The sequence below is a fragment of the Panulirus ornatus genome, chromosome 32 (genome assembly GCF_036320965.1).
Source record: "Panulirus ornatus isolate Po-2019 chromosome 32, ASM3632096v1, whole genome shotgun sequence".
Taxonomy (NCBI): Eukaryota; Metazoa; Arthropoda; class Malacostraca; order Decapoda; family Palinuridae; genus Panulirus; species Panulirus ornatus.
This window is the reverse complement of record NC_092255.1, coordinates 26,475,364-26,494,369: the sequence shown is the minus strand read 5'-3', so window position 1 is coordinate 26,494,369 and position 19,006 is coordinate 26,475,364. Positions and strand designations below refer to the sequence as shown.

Sequence of the window (19,006 nt, the reverse complement as noted above, 5' to 3'; positions counted from 1 at the left end):
CAATATACCTTTATGATTTCACATGAATTCTTCAAGACCTTCATATTTACCTCCTCCACCACTCCAACCATCAGTAGATCAAACAACCATGCTGACCTCTCTTCTACTTGCACTTCATGCCTTACTTTTTTAGGGAAACTTTTCACTGCTTCTAGTAGCTTTCCTCCTTCACCATATATTCATAACACTTTCCAAGGAGTGTTTCTGCCACCATGATCATAAATACCACATCCAGATCTTTTTTCACATGAGTATTTTCTCCCAAATTTTTTGAATTAAAAGAACTGATCCACACATCCTGTGCCACACCTGAAACCACTTTGTATCCCCCCCCCCCCCCCCCCCCCCCCCCCCCCCCCCCCGTCTGATTCTCTTTGCCTGCTGATACCTCAGCATCACCACTTTATCATAGAACTTACCAGCTATACTCAATTACATTTCATTCATTCAGGCACGCACTTTTCTTCCCTGCAGTTATATATTGGCTCTGCAGTCATTCTGCTTTATGGTATTTGCATATTTTTCATTTTTAAAGAACCCAATGCTATAAGATTTATATATAGTTTTATTGTGTATTTTGTTTCTCTAGATTTAGAGCTCAGAAGTACATGAGAAGAAAGAAAACATTTATACCAATGTTTTAGATATTTATGTAGTTTGCTGTACATATGTAACGAGGGATTATTTTTTGTTTCTTGGCGCTGACAATGATTTTTCTCTATTCAGAAACACAAAGTAAGCGGGAAAAAATTGAAGAGTTCCTTCGGACAATTGAAGATAGGCTGAAGACGCTCGAAGAGGAGAAGGAAGAATTGAAAGAGTATCAGAAGTATGATAAGATGCGTAGAGCTTTAGAATACACAATTCATGACCGTGAGCTCAAAGAGACAAGGAAAAAGTTAGACGATGTAAGTATGAACTGTCCCTTTATTTTTTTTTTTTTTTTTTTTTTATACTTTGTCGCTGTCTCCCGCGTTTGCGAGGTAGCGCAAGGAAACAGACGAAAGAAATGGCCCAACCCCCCCCCCCAATACACATGTACATACCCCAGACCACAAAAAAAACGCAAATTTACATACCAACACACCCTTTTCCATGGTTTCCCCCAGACGCCCCACATCCCCCCTTGCTTCAACCCAAACGGACAGCACGTAAACCCCCGGGATACCACCTTTTGACTCCAATTCACTTTTTTCCCTTGCCCTCCTTTTTTCCCCCCTCCGCATGTTCAGGCCCCAAATTCACACAAAATCTTTTCACTCCATCTTTCCCACCCCAAAAATTTTGGTCTCCCTCTTCCCCTCTTTCCCCTCCACCCCCGGACCCCAATTTTATCCTCTTGGTTCAATCTCCCCCTTCACTCTTCTCTCCATTTTTGCCCAAACCATTTCAAAAACACCCTCTTCTGCTCTCTAAACCCACGCTTTTTTTTATTTCCACACATCTTCTTCCCCTTTACTTTACTTACCGATCAAACCACCTCCACCAAAACCTTGCCCTCAAACATCTCATTTCCAGCACATCCACCCTCCTGCGCACATCTTATCCATAGCCCACCCCCTTCGAAACCCATAAAACATTTTTTGGAAACCCAAACTATTCCCTCAAACAAAACCCATTTTTGCTTTCCGGATAATTTTCTCGATTTCCCCACACTTTTTTCCCAAAGGCCCCCAAAATTTTTTTCGCCCCCCCCCCCAAAAAATGATCCATTTCCCGTTTCCCAGGGTTTCCATCCGGGAAAAAACCCCCCCCAAACCAAAAACCTTTTTCCATTTTTCCCCTCCAAAATAACCTTCCCCTTGTTACCTCCCCCCTCGACCCCTTGCCCACTTTTCTCCCACCTTTTTAAAAACACACCCCCACAACCCACCCCACCAACCACCAAAAAAATTTTCTACCCCAACCCTCCCCCCACAACCCAAACCCCCCTCCCAAAAACCCAACATTTCCCTAAAAACCCCACCAAAAACCAAAAAAACCGGGGCCCCCCCCCCCCCCCCCCCCCCCCCCCCCCCCCCCCCCCCCCCCCCCCCCCCCCCCCCCCCCCCCCCCCCCCCCCCCCCCCCCCCAACCCAAAACCCCCCCCCTTTAACCTAAAATTTGCTCTTCCCCAATCTTCTTTTAACATTTTTTCCCCCTTCCAAAAAACCCACATAAATTTACCAAAAAAAATTTAACAAACCTTTATACCTCTGTAATTTTAAACACTCACTCTTATCCCCTTTGCCCCTTTTTACAATGGCCAAAAATGCCCCATTCCGCCAAACCTCAGGGACCCTCACCATGAGTTTAAACATACATTAAATAACCTTACCAAACCCGTCAACAATACAGCACCCCCTTTTTTTAAAAATTTCCCCTGCAATAAACCAAACCAAAACCCGCTGCCTTCCCGGCCCTTCACTTCCCCAAACTTTTTTTTACCTCTTTCTTTTTAAACCCAAATCAATTTTTCCAAAAACCCCTCCATTGGCCCCCAACCTCGACCAAAACACCCTTATTGCCCCCTCTTTTTTCAACCCATTCAAAAAACCTTAAAATATTTCCCTCTCCTTCTCACATCACCGCTACTTGTTTTTTACCTCCCCCTTTACGCCCTTCACTGAAGTTCCCCTTTGCTCCCTTGTCTACGCACCCTATTTTCCTCCTTCCAGAACATCTTTTTATTCTCCCTAAAAATTTAAGATAGTCTCTCACCCCAACTCTCATTTGCCCTTTTTTTTACCTCTTTCACCCCTTTTTCTTGAACCCCCCTGTCTTTTTTCTTTTATACTTCTCCCACTCAATTGCCCTTTTTTCCCCGCAAAATTTGTTCCAAAAGCCTCTCTCTTCTCTTTTTCCCTTTTCTCTTACCCTTTTTCATTCCCCCCCAATCACTACCCTTTCTAAACAACCCAACCCCCCCTCTTTCTTTTACAAGCAATCTTTTTCGCAATCCATCACTGTTCCCTAAATACATCCCAAATTTCCCCCCCCACTCCCCCTTTCTTCCTTTTGGGGGGGGGGGGTTTTCAAACCCTTTTTCCCCCCTGTACACAGTCCCCTCCTGGTACTTCCCCAAAAACAGGTCTCCTTCCCCAAACTCACTTACTCTTTACCCCCTTTTCAAACCCCAAAAAATTTACCCTCTTTTTTGAAAAACCCTTACTAATCTTCACCCTAGCCCTCCCCAAGGGTAATGATTCCCACATCCCTCCAGTTGCCCCCTCTCAGCACATTAACATCCAAAAAATCTCTCTTTCGCACGGGCCTGTCCCAAAAAACCCTTAAACCAATAACGCTCTCTGGCCATCTCTCCTACTTACCAAAATAAACTTATTAAAAAACCCCGCTTTTTTAAAAACCCGGTATTCCCAAAACATCAGTCCCCCCTTTTCAGCACATAAATCTAAAGCCCCTTAACCCTTTCCATTTACAACACTGAACACCCCCTGCATACCAAAATTTTTCCCCCAAACTGCCACATTTTCACCTTTTTCATTTTTTAAACACCCATCCCCTTAACCCGGGCTCGTGCATCAAAACCGCTAACACATTTATTTGGGTCCCCAAAAAAAAATTGCCTCTCATGATCTTTCTTCTCATGCCCCGGTGCAAAATGCAACCCCCTAATCACCCACCTCTCTCCATCAACTTTCAATTTACCCATATTAATCGAGAATTTACTTTCTTACATTCTATCACATACTCCCACAACTCCTGTTTCAGGAGTATTGCTACTCCTTCCCTTGCTCTTGTCCTCTCACTAACCCCGACTTTCAACACGCCAGTTACGTCCCCAACATTACAGACTTTCAAACCACTCTTCCCCTTTTACCCTTGAGCCTTCGTTCACTCAGAGCCAAAAACATCCAGGTTCCTTTCCTCAACATGACTACCTATCTCTCCTTTTTTCACATCTTTATGAAAATGTGAATTTATTTTTGTGGCATTGGCTTGTGATAATTGTATACAGTTATTACTGTTAATGATTTTTCTTTGTTAGCATCATGCCTAAGTACTTAAGCCGGATAAAATGCCTACAGGCATGCACCTGTGGAAACCAGTATTTTTGAACTGGGTTCTCCAAACCCAAGAAGAAGGACAGAAACTTAATTTCTGGTCATATATTTGTTCATTTATTTAACATTAGCCATTTTTGCCATGCACTAGCCCAGCATTTTTGGCAAAATTGTAGGAGGTATAGATAGAAGTAGTAAGTAGGAACATTATGCAGAGCATTTCGATTGAAACATTAGGTAGAAGTAGTAGAAAGGAACATTAAGGTGGGAGCATTATGTAGAAGTAGTCGGTTGGAACATTAGGTAGACACATTATGGAGAGATAGGCAGTAGGAACATTAGATTGGACCCTTGGAAACACTGCTAGAGTTGCCCTCTGCCAGTAGCAGCAAGTCCACTAGTTGTGGCGACTTCCTATGGCCACCCCCTTCAGATGTATCATCAGTTTGTAGTTGAATTCCTTATGAAAGGGAGTGACAGTGGTTGTTGACTGATTATTTAGGATTTTCATTGTATGTATAGATCATAGTAAGGTGCCTGAGGATTGGCAGAATGCAAGTATAGTGCCATTGTCTAAAGGCATGGGAGACAAAGGTGAATGTTTGAGCTACAGTGGTATAAGTTTATTGAATATGCTTGTTAAGTATAAAGAGATGTGATTGAGAAGGTGAAGGCATGTAAAGACCGTCGGATTGAGGAAGAACAATGTGTTTATGGAGTGATAGAGGATTTGTGAATCTGGTGTTTGCTTTGAAAAAGAATGTGTAAGAAATACTTTGAGAAGTTGAAAGCTTTGTATGTGGTATTTTTGGATCTGGGGAGAGCATATAAGGTTGATGACTTGTGGAAGGTCTTACAAATATGTGGTGCAGCAGAAAGCTACTAGAATTGGTGAATTTTAGCAGGAGTGTAAGGCTTGTAAACAAGGAGGAGACGACAGTGATCGATTCCAGATGAAGGTTGGTCTGTGGCAGGGTGCGTAGTTTCACCATGGCTGTTTAATTTGTTTACGGAATCGGGTGGAGAGGAGGCGAATGCAAGGGTCCTGGAGAAAGGGAGGGTATGCAGTCTTAAGGATGTGAGGGTGCCTGGGGAGTGAATTAGCTTTTGTTTGCGGATTACACGCGGAAACAACGATTTAGTATAATTGAACATAATGATATCCCACGCATTTCTTACGTGTCGTAAAAAAAAGGCTACTAAAGGGGATGGGAGTAGGGGCTAGAAACCCTCCCTCCTTGTATTTTAACTTTCTAAAAGGGGAAACAAGGAGGAGTCATGCGGGGAGTGCTCATCCTCCTTGAAGGCTCAGATTGGGGTGTCTAAATGTGTGTGAATGTAACCAAGATGAAAAAAAGGGAGATAAGTAGTATGTTTGAGGAAAGGAACCTGAATGTTTTTGGCTCCAAGTGACATGAAGCTCAAGGGTAAAGGGGAAGAGTGGTTTGGGGGTCTTGGGAGTAAAGTCAGGGGTTGGTGAGAGGACAAGAGCAAGGAAGGAGTACACACTGAAACAGGAGTGGTGGAGTATTGATAGAGTGTAAGAAAGTAAACTCTAGATTGATATGTGTAATACTGAAAGTGGGTGGAGAGAGATGGGTGATTATTGTGCCTATGCACCTGGGCATTAGAAGAAAGATCATGAGAGGCAAATGTTTTGGGAGCATCTGAGTGAGTGTGTCAGTAGTTTTGGTGCACGAGACTGGGTTATAGTGATGGGTGATTTGAATGCAAAGGTGAGAGTAATGTGGCAGTTGAGGGAATAATGGTGTGCATGGGGTGTTCAGTGTTGTAAATGGAAATGGGGAAGAGCTTGTAGATTTGTGTGCTGAAAAAGGACTGGTGATTGGGAATACCTGGTTTAAAAAGAGAGAGATGCATAAGTATACATATGTTAGTAGGAGAGATGGAGACATACATAAGTATACGTATGTAAGTAGGAGAGATTGCAAGAGAGCATTATTAGATTACATGTTAATTGATAGGGGCGTGAAAGAGGGACTTTTGGATGTCAGTGTGCTGAGAGGTGCAACTGGAGGATGTCTGATCACTATCAAGTGGAGGCGAAGGTGAAGATTTGTAGAGGTTTCAGAAAAGAAGAGAGAATGTTGGGGTGAAGAGAGTGATGAGAGCAAGTGAGCTTGGGAAGGAGACTTGTGTGAGGAAGTACCTGGAGAGACAGAGTGCAGAATGGAAAATGGTGAGAGCAAAGGACAGAAGGTGAGTGGGGGAGGAATGGGGTGTATTTAGGAAGCAGTGATGGCTTGTGCATATGATGACTTGTGGCATAAAAAGCATGGGAGGTGGGCAGATTAGAAAGGGTAGAGTGGTGGGATGAAGAAGTAAATATTGGTGAAAGAGAAGAGAGAGGCATTTGGATGATATTTGCAGGGAAATAGTGCAAATGACTGGGAGATGTATAAAAGAAAGAAGCAGGAGGTGAAGAGAAAGGTGCAAGAGGTAAAAAAAAAAAAAAGGGCAAAAGAGAGTTGGGGTGAGATGGTATCACTAAATTTTTGGAGAATAAAAAGATGTTTTAGAAGGAGGTAAAAAAGTGCGTAAGACAAGAGAACAAATGGGAACATCAATGAAAGGGGCTAATGGTGAGGTAATAACAAGTAGTGGCATGTGAGAAGGAGATGGAGTGAGTATTTTGAAGATATGTTGAATGTGTTAGATGATAGAGTGGCAGATATAGGGTGTTTTGGTCGAGGTGTTGTGCAAAATGAGAGGGTTAGGGAGAATGATTTGGTAAACAGGGAAGAGGTAGTAAAAGCTTTGCGGAAGATGAAAGCAGGCAAGGCAGCGGTTTGGATGGTATTGTAGTGGAATTTATTAAAAAAGGGGGTGACTTTATGTTGTTGACTGGTTGGTAGGGATATTTAATGTATGTATGACTCATGGTGAGGTGCCTGAGGATTGGCAGAATGCATGCATATTGCCATTGTGTAAAGCCAAAAGGGATAAAGGTGAGTGCACAAATTACAGAGGTATAAGTTTGTGAGTATTACTGGGAAATTATATGGAAGGGTATTGATTGAGAGGGTGAAAGCATGTACAAAGCATCAGATTGGGGAAGAGCAGTGTGGTTTCAGAGAAGGTGGTAAGAGGAGTGTAGATCAGGCGTTTGCTTTAAAGAATGTATGTGAGAAATACTTAGAAAAGCAAATGGATTTGTCTGTAGCATTTATGGATCTGAGAAGGCATATGATAATAGTTGATAGATGCTCAGGGAAGGTATTAAGAATATATGGTCTGGAACGCAAGTTGTTAGAAGCAGTGAAAAGTTTTTTATCGAGGATGTAAAGCATGTGTACGAGTAGGAAGAGAGGAAAGTGATTGGTTCTCAGTGAATGTTGGTGTGCAGCAGAGGTGCATGATGTCTCCATGGTTGTTTGTTTGTGGATGGGGTTGTTAGGGAGGTGAATGCAAGAGTTTTGGAAAGAGGGACAAGTATGTAGTTTGTTGTGGATGAGAGAGCTTGGGAAATGAGTCAGTTGTTGTTTGCTGATGATACAGTCTGGTGCTGATTCAGGTGAGAAACTGCTGAAGCTGGTGACTGAGTTTGGTAGTGGTGTGAAAAGAAAAAGCAGAGAGTAAATGTGAGTAAGAGCAAGGTTATTAGGTACAGTAGGGTTGTGGGACCAAGTCAATTAGGATGTAAGTTAGAATGGAGAAAAATTGGAGGAAGTGAAGTGTTTTAGATATCTGGGAGTGGATTTAGCAGCAGATGGAACCATGGAAGGGATAGAGTGATCACAGGGTGGGGAGGGACGAAAGTTCTAGAAGAGTTGAAAAGTGTGTGGAAGGCAAGAACTATATCTTGGAAAGCAAAAATTGGTATGTTTAAAGGAATAGTGGTTCCAACAATGGTTATATGGTTGCGAGGTGTGGGCTATAGATAGAGTTGTGCGGAGGAGGGTGGATGTGTTGGAAATGAAATGTTTGAGAACAATATGTGGTGTGAGGTGGTTTGATCGAGTAAGTAATGAAAGGGCAAGAGAGATTATGATAATAAAAAGAGTGGTTGAGAGAGCAGGTGAGGGTGTTTTGAAATGGTTTGATCACTTGGAGAGAATGAGTGAGGAAAGATTGACAAAGAGGATATATGTTTCAGAGGTGGAGGGAATATGAGTGAGGAAAGATTGACAAAGAGGATATATGTTTCAGAGGTGGAGGGAATATGAGTGAGGAAAGATTGACAAAGAGGATATATGTTTCAGAGGTGGAGGGAATATGAGTGAGGAAAGATTGACAAAGAGGATATATGTTTCAGAGGTGGAGGGAATGAGGAGAAGTGGGAGACCAAATTGGAGGTGGAAGGATGGAGTGAAAAAGATTTTGAGTGATCGAGGCCTGAACATGCAGGAGGGTGAAAGGCGTGCAAGGAATAGAGTGAAGTGGAATGATGTGGTATACTGGGGTCAACGTGCTGTCATTTAACTGAACCAGGGCATGTGAAGCATCTGGGGTAAACCATGGAAAGGTCTGTGGGGCCAGGATGTGGATAGGGAGCTGTGGTTTTGGTGCATTACACATGATAGGTAGAGACTGAGTGAGAACGAACATGGCCTTCATTGTCTTTTCCTGGTGCTACCGCGCTTGCACAGGGGAAGGAGATACTTGTTTCATGTGTGGTGGGGTGGTGATAGGAATGGATGAAGGTAGTAAGTATGAATTTGTACATGTGTGTATATGTAATATGTTATAGTGTAGTATATGTTGAAATGTATAGGTATGTATATTGTGTGTGTGTGTGGACGTTTATGTATATACATGTGAATGTGGGTGGGTTGGGCCATTCTTTTGTCTGCTTACTTGCGTTACTCACAATGCGGGAGACAGCAACAAAGTATAATAGAATAAGAATATGAATAAATAATATCCGGGAGGTAAGTTTGAATAGAGAAAAAATGGAGGAAGTGAAGTGTTTTAGATATCTGGGAGTGGATTTAGCAGCAGATGGAACCATGGAAGGGGAAGTGAGTCACAGGTGGGGAGGGACGAAAGTTCTAGAAGAGTTGAAAAGTGTGTGGAAGGCAAGAACTATATCTTGGAAAGCAAAAATTGGTATGTTTAAAGGAATAGTGGTTCCAACTGTGTTATATGGTTGTAAGGCATGGGCTATGGATAGGGTTGTGCAGAGGAGGGTGGATGTGTTGGAAGTGAAATGGACAATATATGGTGTGAGGTGGTTTGATCGAGTAAGTAATGAAAGGGTAAGAGAGATGAGTGAAAATAAAAAGAGTGTGGTTGAGAGAGCAGGTGAGGGTGTTTTGAAATGGTTTGATCACTTGGAGAGAATGAGTGAGGAAAGATTGACAAAGAGGATATATGTTTCAGAGGTGGAGGGAATATGAGTGAGGAAAGATTGACAAAGAGGATATATGTTTCAGAGGTGGAGGGAATATGAGTGAGGAAAGATTGACAAAGAGGATATATGTTTCAGAGGTGGAGGGAATATGAGTGAGGAAAGATTGACAAAGAGGATATATGTTTCAGAGGTGGAGGGAATATGAGTGAGGAAAGATTGACAAAGAGGATATATGTTTCAGAGGTGGAGGGAACAAGGAGAAGCAGGAGACCAAGTTGGAGGTGGAAGGATGGAGTGAAAAAGATTTTGAGCAATCGTTGCCTGAACATGCAGGAGGGTGAAAGGCGTGCAAGGAATAGAGTGAAGTGGAATGATGTGGTATACTGGGGTCAACGTGCTGTCATTTAACTGAACCAGGGCATGTGAAGCATCTGGGGTAAACCATGGAAAGGTCTGTGGGGCCAGGATGTGGATAGGGAGCTGTGGTTTCGGTGCATTGCACATGACAGCTAGAGAATGGAATGGAACAAATGAGGCCTTTTTTGTATGTTTTTCTGGCACTGCCTCACTGAAGCTGGCGTAGCAATGCTGTTTCCTGTGGGGTGGGTAGTGACAAGAATTGATTGGTGTCTGAAGAATTTATTTTTGATGAGAGGAAGATGGGTCATGTGTAATGATTTATCAAAATATAACAGCTATATGAGGTCTTTTGTGCTGCTATTAGCACTACAGAACTTATACTTTCTGGTAGGTAATTTGCTTATGTAATTTACTTGACAGATTGACAAAAATGAGGTATGCTTACCGTCGTGTTATTGGTGCCAAGAAGGACCAGTACTTTCTTAACAGAAAAAGCAGTAACCAAGCTTGACGTCATGAATCTCTTGGAGTCAGCAGGCTTTTCTCGATCAAACCCATATTAAATTGTTAAGCAGGTATGTTGGTTGAGTCAGCCTGTAGAAATGATGACTTGTGTTCACATTGATTTTAGAATCATGAGCATCTTTATTATAATTTAAGTAATATGCCTTTGTAATTTCAGGGTAAGATTAATCAGATGGCAACAGCTCCAGACTCCCAAAGATTAAAACTCTTAAGAGAGGTTGCTGGAACCCGTGTGTATGATGAAAGGAGAGAAGAGTCCAAAGTAATTCTTAAAGGTAACTAGAGCACAAAGTATGCATATATTAATATTTTTCAAGTAGAGTATCATTGTACAAAGTCTTTACAGATTCTCCCATTATTATTATTCTTATTTTTGTATCTGTTAAGAGACTGTTATTTAAAAGGAAGTTTTTCTATACTTGTTTGCCATTACCATCATAATGAATTAATGCCAGGAACAGACAAAGACTGGCCTCATTTCATTGCACACATCCACTCTCAGACTCATGTATAATGTAGTGAAACCAAGGCCTCTTCTCTGCAACCAAGCCCAATATACCTTTATGATTTCACATGAATTCTTCAAGACCTTCATATTTACCTCCTCCACCACTCCAACCATCAGTAGATCAAACAACCATGCTGACCTCTCTTCCTACATGCTACTCATGCCTTACTTTTTTAGGGAAACTTTTCACTGCTTCTAGTAGCTTTCCTCCTTCACCATATATTCATAACACTTTCCAAGGAGTGTTTCTGCCACCATGATCATAAATACCACATCCAGATCTTTTTTCACATGAGTATTTTCTCCCAAATTTTTTGAATTAAAAGAACTGATCCACACATCCTGTGCCACACCTGAAACCACTTTGTATCCCCCCCCCCACCCCCCCCCCCCCATACACATGTACATACACACGTCCACAAACACTAGTCAAATATACATACCTACACAGCTTTCCATGGTTTACCCCCAGACGCTTCACATGCCTTGCTTCAATCCACTGACAGCACGTCAAACCCCTGTATATACCACATGACTCCAATTCACTCTATTTCTTGCCCTCCTTTCACCCTCCTGCATGTTTTCAGGCCCCGATCACACAAAATCTTTTCACTCCATCTTTCCACCCTCAATTTGGTCTCCCTCTTCTCCTCGTTCCCTCCACCTCCGACACATATATCCTCTTGGTCAATCTCTCCTCACTCATTCTCTCCATGTGCCCAAACCATTTCAAAACACCCTCTTCTGCTCTCTCAACCACGCTCTTTTTTATTTCCACACATCTCTCTTACCCTTAACTTTCTTACTCGATCAAACCACCTCACACCACACATTGTCCTCAACATCTCATTTCCAACACATCCACCCTCCTCCGCACAACCCTATCTATAGCCCATGCCTCATAACCATATAACATTGTTGGAACCAACTATTCCTTCCATACATACTTCAAACATACCCAGTGTTCTGAACCAGCCATCAGCGCTGTTTCATTGAAGAACAACTGACTCACTTCCCAAGCCCTCTCATCCACAACAGACTGCATACTTATCCCCCTCTCCAAAACTCTTGCATTCACTTCCCTAACAACCCCATCCATAAACAAATTAAATTACCATGGAGACATTACGCACCCCTTCTGCAAACCAACATTCACTGGGAATCGATCACTTTCCTCTCTTCGTACTCGTACAACATCTTTACATCCTCGATGAAAACTTTTCACTGCTTCTAGTAGCTTTCCTCCTTCACCATATATTCATAACACTTTCCAAGGAGTGTTTCTGCCACCATGATCATAAATACCACATCCAGATCTTTTTTCACATGAGTATTTTCTCCCAAATTTTTTGAATTAAAAGAACTGATCCACACATCCTGTGCCACACCTGAAACCACTTTGTATCCCCCCCCCCACCCCCCCCCCCCCATACACATGTACATACACACGTCCACAAACACTAGTCAAATATACATACCTACACAGCTTTCCATGGTTTACCCCCCAGACGCTTCACATGCCTTGCTTCAATCCACTGACAGCACGTCACCCTGTTTACCACATGACTCCAATTCACTCTATTTCTTGCCCTCCTTTCACCCTCCTGCATGTTCAGGCCCCGATCACACAAAATCTTTTCACTCCATCTTTCCACCCTCAATTTGGTCTCCCTCTTCTCCTCGTTCCCTCCACCTCCGACACATATATCCTCTTGGTCAATCTCTCCCTCACTCATTCTCTCCATGTGCCCAAACCATTTCAAAACACCCTCTTCTGCTCTCTCAACCACGCTCTTTTTTATTTCCACACATCTCTCTTACCCTTACGTTACATACTCGATCAAACCACCTCACACCACACATTGTCCTCAACATCTCATTTCCAACACATCCACCCTCCTCCGCACAACCCTATCTATAGCCCATGCCTCATAACCATATAACATTGTTGGAACCACTATTCCCTCAAACATACCCATTGTTCTGAACCATCCATCAGCGCTGTTTCATTGAAGAACAACTGACTCACTTCCCAAGCTCACTTACTCTCACCACCTTCTTCACCCACATTCACTCCTCTTTTCTGAAAACCCATACTAATCTTCACCTTAGCCTCCACAAGATAATATCAACATCCCTCCAGTTGCACCTCTCAGCACATTAACATCCTAAAAGTCTCTCTTTCGTCACGCCTGTCAATTAAACACGTAATCCAATAACGCTCTCTGGCCATCTCTCCTACTTACATAAGTATACGTATGTAAGTAGGAGAGATTGCAAGAGAGCATTATTAGATTACATGTTAATTGATAGGGGCGTGAAAGAGGGACTTTTGGATGTCAGTGTGCTGAGAGGTGCAACTGGAGGGATGTCTGATCATTATCTTGTGAGGCGAAGGTGAAGATTTGTAGAGGTTTCAGAAAAGAAGAGAGAATGTTGGGGTGAAGAGAGTGATGAGAGCAAGTGAGCTTGGGAAGGAGACTTGTGTGAGGAAGTACCTGGAGAGACAGAGTGCAGAATGGAAAATGGTGAGAGCAAAGGACAGAAGGTGAGTGGGGGAGGAATGGGGTGTATTTAGGAAGCAGTGAAAAGTTTTTTATCGAGGATGTAAAGCATGTGTACGAGTAGGAAGAGAGGAAAGTGATTGGTTCTCAGTGAATGTTGGTGTGCAGCAGAGGTGCATGATGTCTCCATGGTTGTTTGTTTGTGGATGGGGTTGTTAGGGAGGTGAATGCAAGAGTTTTGGAAAGAGGGACAAGTATGTAGTTTGTTGTGGATGAGAGAGCTTGGGAAATGAGTCAGTTGTTGTTTGCTGATGATACAGTCTGGTGCTGATTCAGGTGAGAAACTGCTGAAGCTGGTGACTGAGTTGTAGTGTGTGAAAAGAAAAAGCAGAGAGTAAATGTGAGTAAGAGCAAGGTTATTAGGTACAGTAGGGTGGGGACAAGTCAATTAGGATGTAAGTTAGAATGGAGAAAAATTGGAGGAAGTGAAGTGTTTTAGATATCTGGGAGTGGATTTAGCAGCAGATGGAACCATGGAAGGGGAAGTGAGTCACAGGTGGGGAGGGACGAAAGTTCTAGAAGAGTTGAAAAGTGTGTGGAAGGCAAGAACTATATCTTGGAAAGCAAAAATTGGTATGTTTAAAGGAATAGTGGTTCCAACTGTGTTATATGGTTGTAAGGCATGGGCTATGGATAGGGTTGTGCAGAGGAGGGTGGATGTGTTGGAAATGAAATGTTTGAGAACAATATGTGGTGTGAGGTGGTTTGATCGAGTAAGTAATGAAAGGGTAAGAGAGATGAGTGAAAATAAAAAGAGTGTGGTTGAGAGAGCAGGTGAGGGTGTTTTGAAATGGTTTGATCACTTGGAGAGAATGAGTGAGGAAAGATTGACAAAGAGGATATATGTTTCAGAGGTGGAGGGAATATGAGTGAGGAAAGATTGACAAAGAGGATATATGTTTCAGAGGTGGAGGGAACAAGGAGAAGCAGAGACCAAATTGGAGGTGAAAGGATGAAGTGAAAAAGATTTTGAGTGATCGAGGCCTGAACATGCAGGAGGGTGAAAGGCGTGCAAGGAATAGAGTGAAGTGGAATGATGTGGTATACTGGGGTCAACGTGCTGTCATTTAACTGAACCAGGGCATGTGAAGCATCTGGGGTAAACCATGGAAAGGTCTGTGGGGCCAGGATGTGGATAGGGAGCTGTGGTTCAGTGCATTACACATGATAGGTAGAGACTGAGTGAGAACGAACATGGCCTTCATTGTCTTTTCCTGGTGCTACCGCGCTTGCACAGGGGAAGGAGATACTTGTTTCATGTGTGGTGGGGTGGTGATAGGAATGGATGAAGGTAGTAAGTATGAATTTGTACATGTGTGTAATATGTATATGGTTTGTGTAGTATATGTTGAAATGTATAGGTATGTATATTGTGTGTGTGTGTGGACGTTTATGTATATACATGTGAATGTGGGTGGGTTGGGCCATTCTTTTGTCTGCTTACTTGCGTTACTCACAATGCGGGAGACAGCAACAAAGTATAATAGAATAAGAATATGAATAAATAATATCCGGGAGGTAAGTTTGAATAGAGAAAAAATGGAGGAAGTGAAGTGTGAGGGAGGGGATGAAGGTTCTGGGAGCATTGAAGAATGTGTGGAAGGTGAGAACGTTATCTTGGATAGCAAAAATGGTTATGTTTGAAGAATAGTGGTTCCAACTGTGTTATATGGTTGTAAGGCATGGGCTATGGATAGGGTTGTGCAGAGGAGGGTGGATGTGTTGGAAATGAAATGTTTGAGAACAATATGTGGTGTGAGGTGGTTTGATCGAGTAAGTAATGAAAGGGTAAGAGAGATGAGTGAAAATAAAAAGAGTGTGGTTGAGAGAGCAGGTGAGGGTGTTTTGAAATGGTTTGATCACTTGGAGAGAATGAGTGAGGAAAGATTGACAAAGAGGATATATGTTTCAGAGGTGGAGGGAACAAGGAGAAGCAGAGACCAAATTGGAGGTGAAAGGATGAAGTGAAAAAGATTTTGAGTGATCGAGGCCTGAACATGCAGGAGGGTGAAAGGCGTGCAAGGAATAGAGTGAAGTGGAATGATGTGGTATACTGGGGTCAACGTGCTGTCATTTAACTGAACCAGGGCATGTGAAGCATCTGGGGTAAACCATGGAAAGGTCTGTGGGGCCAGGATGTGGATAGGGAGCTGTGGTTTTGGTGCATTACACATGATAGGTAGAGACTGAGTGAGAACGAACATGGCCTTCATTGTCTTTTCCTAGGTGCAACCATCGCGCTTGCACAGGGGAAGGAGATACTTGTTTCATGTGTGGTGGGGTGGTGATAGGAATGGATGAAGGTAGTAAGTATGAATTTGTACATGTGTGTATATGTAATATGTTATAGTGTAGTATATGTTGAAATGTATAGGTATGTATATTGTGTGTGTGTGTGGACGTTTATGTATATACATGTGAATGTGGGTGGGTTGGGCCATTCTTTTGTCTGCTTACTTGCGTTACTCACAATGCGGGAGACAGCAACAAAGTATAATAGAATAAGAATATGAATAAATAATATCCGGGATGTAAGTTAGAATGGAGAAAAATTGGAGGAAGTGAAGTGTTTTAGATATCTGGGAGTGGATTTAGCAGCAGATGGAACCATGGAAGGGGAAGTGAGTCACAGGGTGGGGGAGGGGACGAAAGTTCTAGAAGAGTTGAAAAGTGTGTGGAAGGCAAGAACTATATCTTGGAAAGCAAAAATTGGTATGTTTAAAGGAATAGTGGTTCCAACAATGTTATATGGTTGCGAGGTGTGGGCTATAGATAGAGTTGTGCGGAGGAGGGTGGATGTGTTGGAAATGAAATGTTTGAGAACAATATGTGGTGTGAGGTGGTTTGATCGAGTAAGTAATGAAAGGGCAAGAGAGATGTATGATAATAAAAAGAGTGGTTGAGAGAGCAGGTGAGGGTGTTTTGAAATGGTTTGATCACTTGGAGAGAATGAGTGAGGAAAGATTGACAAAGAGGATATATGTTTCAGAGGTGGAGGGAATGAAATGGGAGACCAAATTGGAGGTGGAAGGTTGGAGTGAAAAAGATTTTGAGCAATCGTTGCCTGAACATGCAGGAGGGTGAAAGGCGTGCAAGGAATAGAGTGAATTGGAACGATGTGGTATACCAGGGTCAACATGCTGTCAATGGATTGAACCAGGGCATGTGAAGCATCTGGGGTAAACCATGGGAATTTTTGTGGGGCCTGGATGTGGAAAGGGAGGTGTGGTTTCAGTGCATTATACATGACAGCTAGAGACAGTGTGAACGAATGTGGCCTTTGTTGTCTTTTACTAGTGCTTCCTCACGCACACATGTGGGGGAGGGGGTTGTCGTTTCATGTGTGGCGGGGTGGCGATGGGAATGAATAAAGGCAGCAAGTATGAATATTGTACATGTGTATATATGTATGTATACGTTGAAATGTATAGGTATGTATATGTGCATGTGTGGACGTGTATATATATTCATGTGTATGTGGATGGGTTGGGCCATTCTTTTGTCTGCTTACTTGCGTTACCTCACTAATGCGGGAGACAGCAACAAAGTATAATAGAATAAGAATATGAATAAATAATATCCGGGAGGTAAGTTTGAATAGAGAAAAAATGGAGGAAGTGAAGTGTGAGGGAGGGGATGAAGGTTCTGGGAGCATTGAAGAATGTGTGGAAGGTGAGAACGTTATCTTGGATAGCAAAAATGGTTATGTTTGAAGGAATAGTGGTTCCAACTGTGTTATATGGTTGTAAGGCATGGGCTATGGATAGGGTTGTGCAGAGGAGGGTGGATGTGTTGGAAATGAGAGTTTTGAGGACAATATGTGGTATGAGGTGATTTGATCGAGTAATTAAAGTGTACGAGATATGTGTAGTAACAAAGAGAGTGTGGTTGCGAGAGCAGAAGAGGGTGTATTGAAATTGAAATGGTTTGGCCTCATGGAGAGAATGAGTGAGAAAAGATTGACAAAGAAGATATGTGTCAGAGGTGGAGGGAATATGAGTGAGGAAAGATTGACAAAGAAGATATGTGTCAGAGGTGGAGGGAATGAGGAGAAGTGGGAGACCAAATTGAAGGTGGAAGGATGTAGTGAAAAATATTTTCAGTGATCAGGGCCTGAACGTAGAGGAGAAAGAAAGGTGTGCAAGGAATAGAGCGAATTGGAATGATGTGATATACTGGGGTGGATGTGCTGTCAGTGGATTGAACCAGGGCATGTGAAGTGTCTGGGGTAAACCATAGAAATTTTGTGAGGCCTGGATGTGGAAAGGGAGCTGTGGTTTTGGTGCATTACACATGATAGGTAGAGACTGAGTGAGAACGAACATGGCCTTCATTGTCTTTTCCTGGTGCTACCTCGCGCTTGCACAGGGGGAAGGAGATACTTGTTTCATGTGTGGTGGGGTGGTGATAGGAATGGATGAAGGTAGTAAGTATGAATTTGTACATGTGTGTATATGTATATGTTTGTGTATGTATATGTTGAAATGTATAGGTATGTATATGTGTGTGTGTGTGTGGACGTTTATGTATATACATGTGAATGTGGGTGGGTTGGGCCATTCTTTTGTCTGTTTCCTTGCACTACCTCGCTAATGATGGAGACAGCAACTAAGCATAATAAAAAAAAATATTTTATATATACTTCATCACTGTTTCCCACATCAGCGAGGTAGTGTATGGAAACAGACAAAGAATGTGACGGGGTGGCAATGGGAATGAATAAAGGCAGACAGTATGAATTATGTACATGTGTATATATATGTATATGTCTGTGTGTGTATATATATGTATATGTTGAGATGTATAGTTATGTATATTTGCGTGTGTGGAGGTGTATGTATATACATGTTTATGTGGGAGGGTTGGGCTATTCTTTCGTCTGTTTCCTTGTGCTACCTCGCTAATGCGGGAGACAGCGACAAAGCAAAATGAACGAATAAAATAAATATATACATCAACGCCTATACACCCATTTATCTATATATGTACATGTCATCGTATACATACATATACATACACAGACATATACATATATACACATGTACATGTTCATACTTGCTGCCTTCATCCATTCCCATTGCCATCCTGCCACACATGAAATAGCATGTATTCCCTGCGTGTTATAGAAGGCAGCTAAAAGTGGGGGGCTACATGTTCATACTTGCTGCCTTCATCCATTCCCGTTGCCATCCTGCCACACATGAAATAGCATGTATTCCCTGCATGTTATAGAAGGCAGCTAAAAGTGGGGGGGGGGCTGGAAATCCTCCCTCTTCATTTTTGATTTTCCAAAAGAACGAACAGAGATGGGGGCCAATTGAAGATATTTCCTCTAAGGCTTAGTCCTATGTTCTTCAACATACCTCTTGTTGCAACTTGAAAACCCTGAATCAGATACCCATTAAACTTTTGATTGTTGTTTCCATGCAACTAATGAATTGAATAACTAGCCTGGATATATTCTTAAAAGTAGTTGGTAGGCAGCCACTGACCACAGAGGTGTATTACTGGCCCTCCCAATTTGAGTACTGGGAGGGTAAGTTTATTTGCAAAGTGAGCCAACACTTCAGTGGTTGTCTAGTTGTACTCCTCTTACCCAGGTAGCTGTCTTTTTTTTCTGCCTTCCACTCATGTGGACTGCTGGCATTCTGTCCGCAAACATTCAATCTGTCCTTGTCACACACAAAAACCTTGGCAACACTTAACTCAGAACGTTTTCTTCATAACTAGG

General features: G+C 42.4%; 1 protein-coding gene across 5 annotated transcripts in view; it reads left to right on the top strand.

The window, feature by feature from the left end:
- SMC3 (structural maintenance of chromosomes 3) overlaps positions 1-19,006 on the top strand; it is a 173,779-nt gene that overhangs the window by 22,706 nt on the left and 132,067 nt on the right. For 4 of the 5 annotated variants that reach the window (XM_071681294.1, XM_071681293.1, XM_071681295.1 and 1 more), the window contains exon 3: positions 727-908. The exons of the other annotated variant lie outside the window; for it this stretch is intronic. In XM_071681294.1, the coding sequence (XP_071537395.1) occupies positions 727-908 (182 nt within the window). The remainder of the gene's footprint in view (positions 1-726; positions 909-19,006) is intronic. 5 annotated transcript variants of the gene reach the window in all.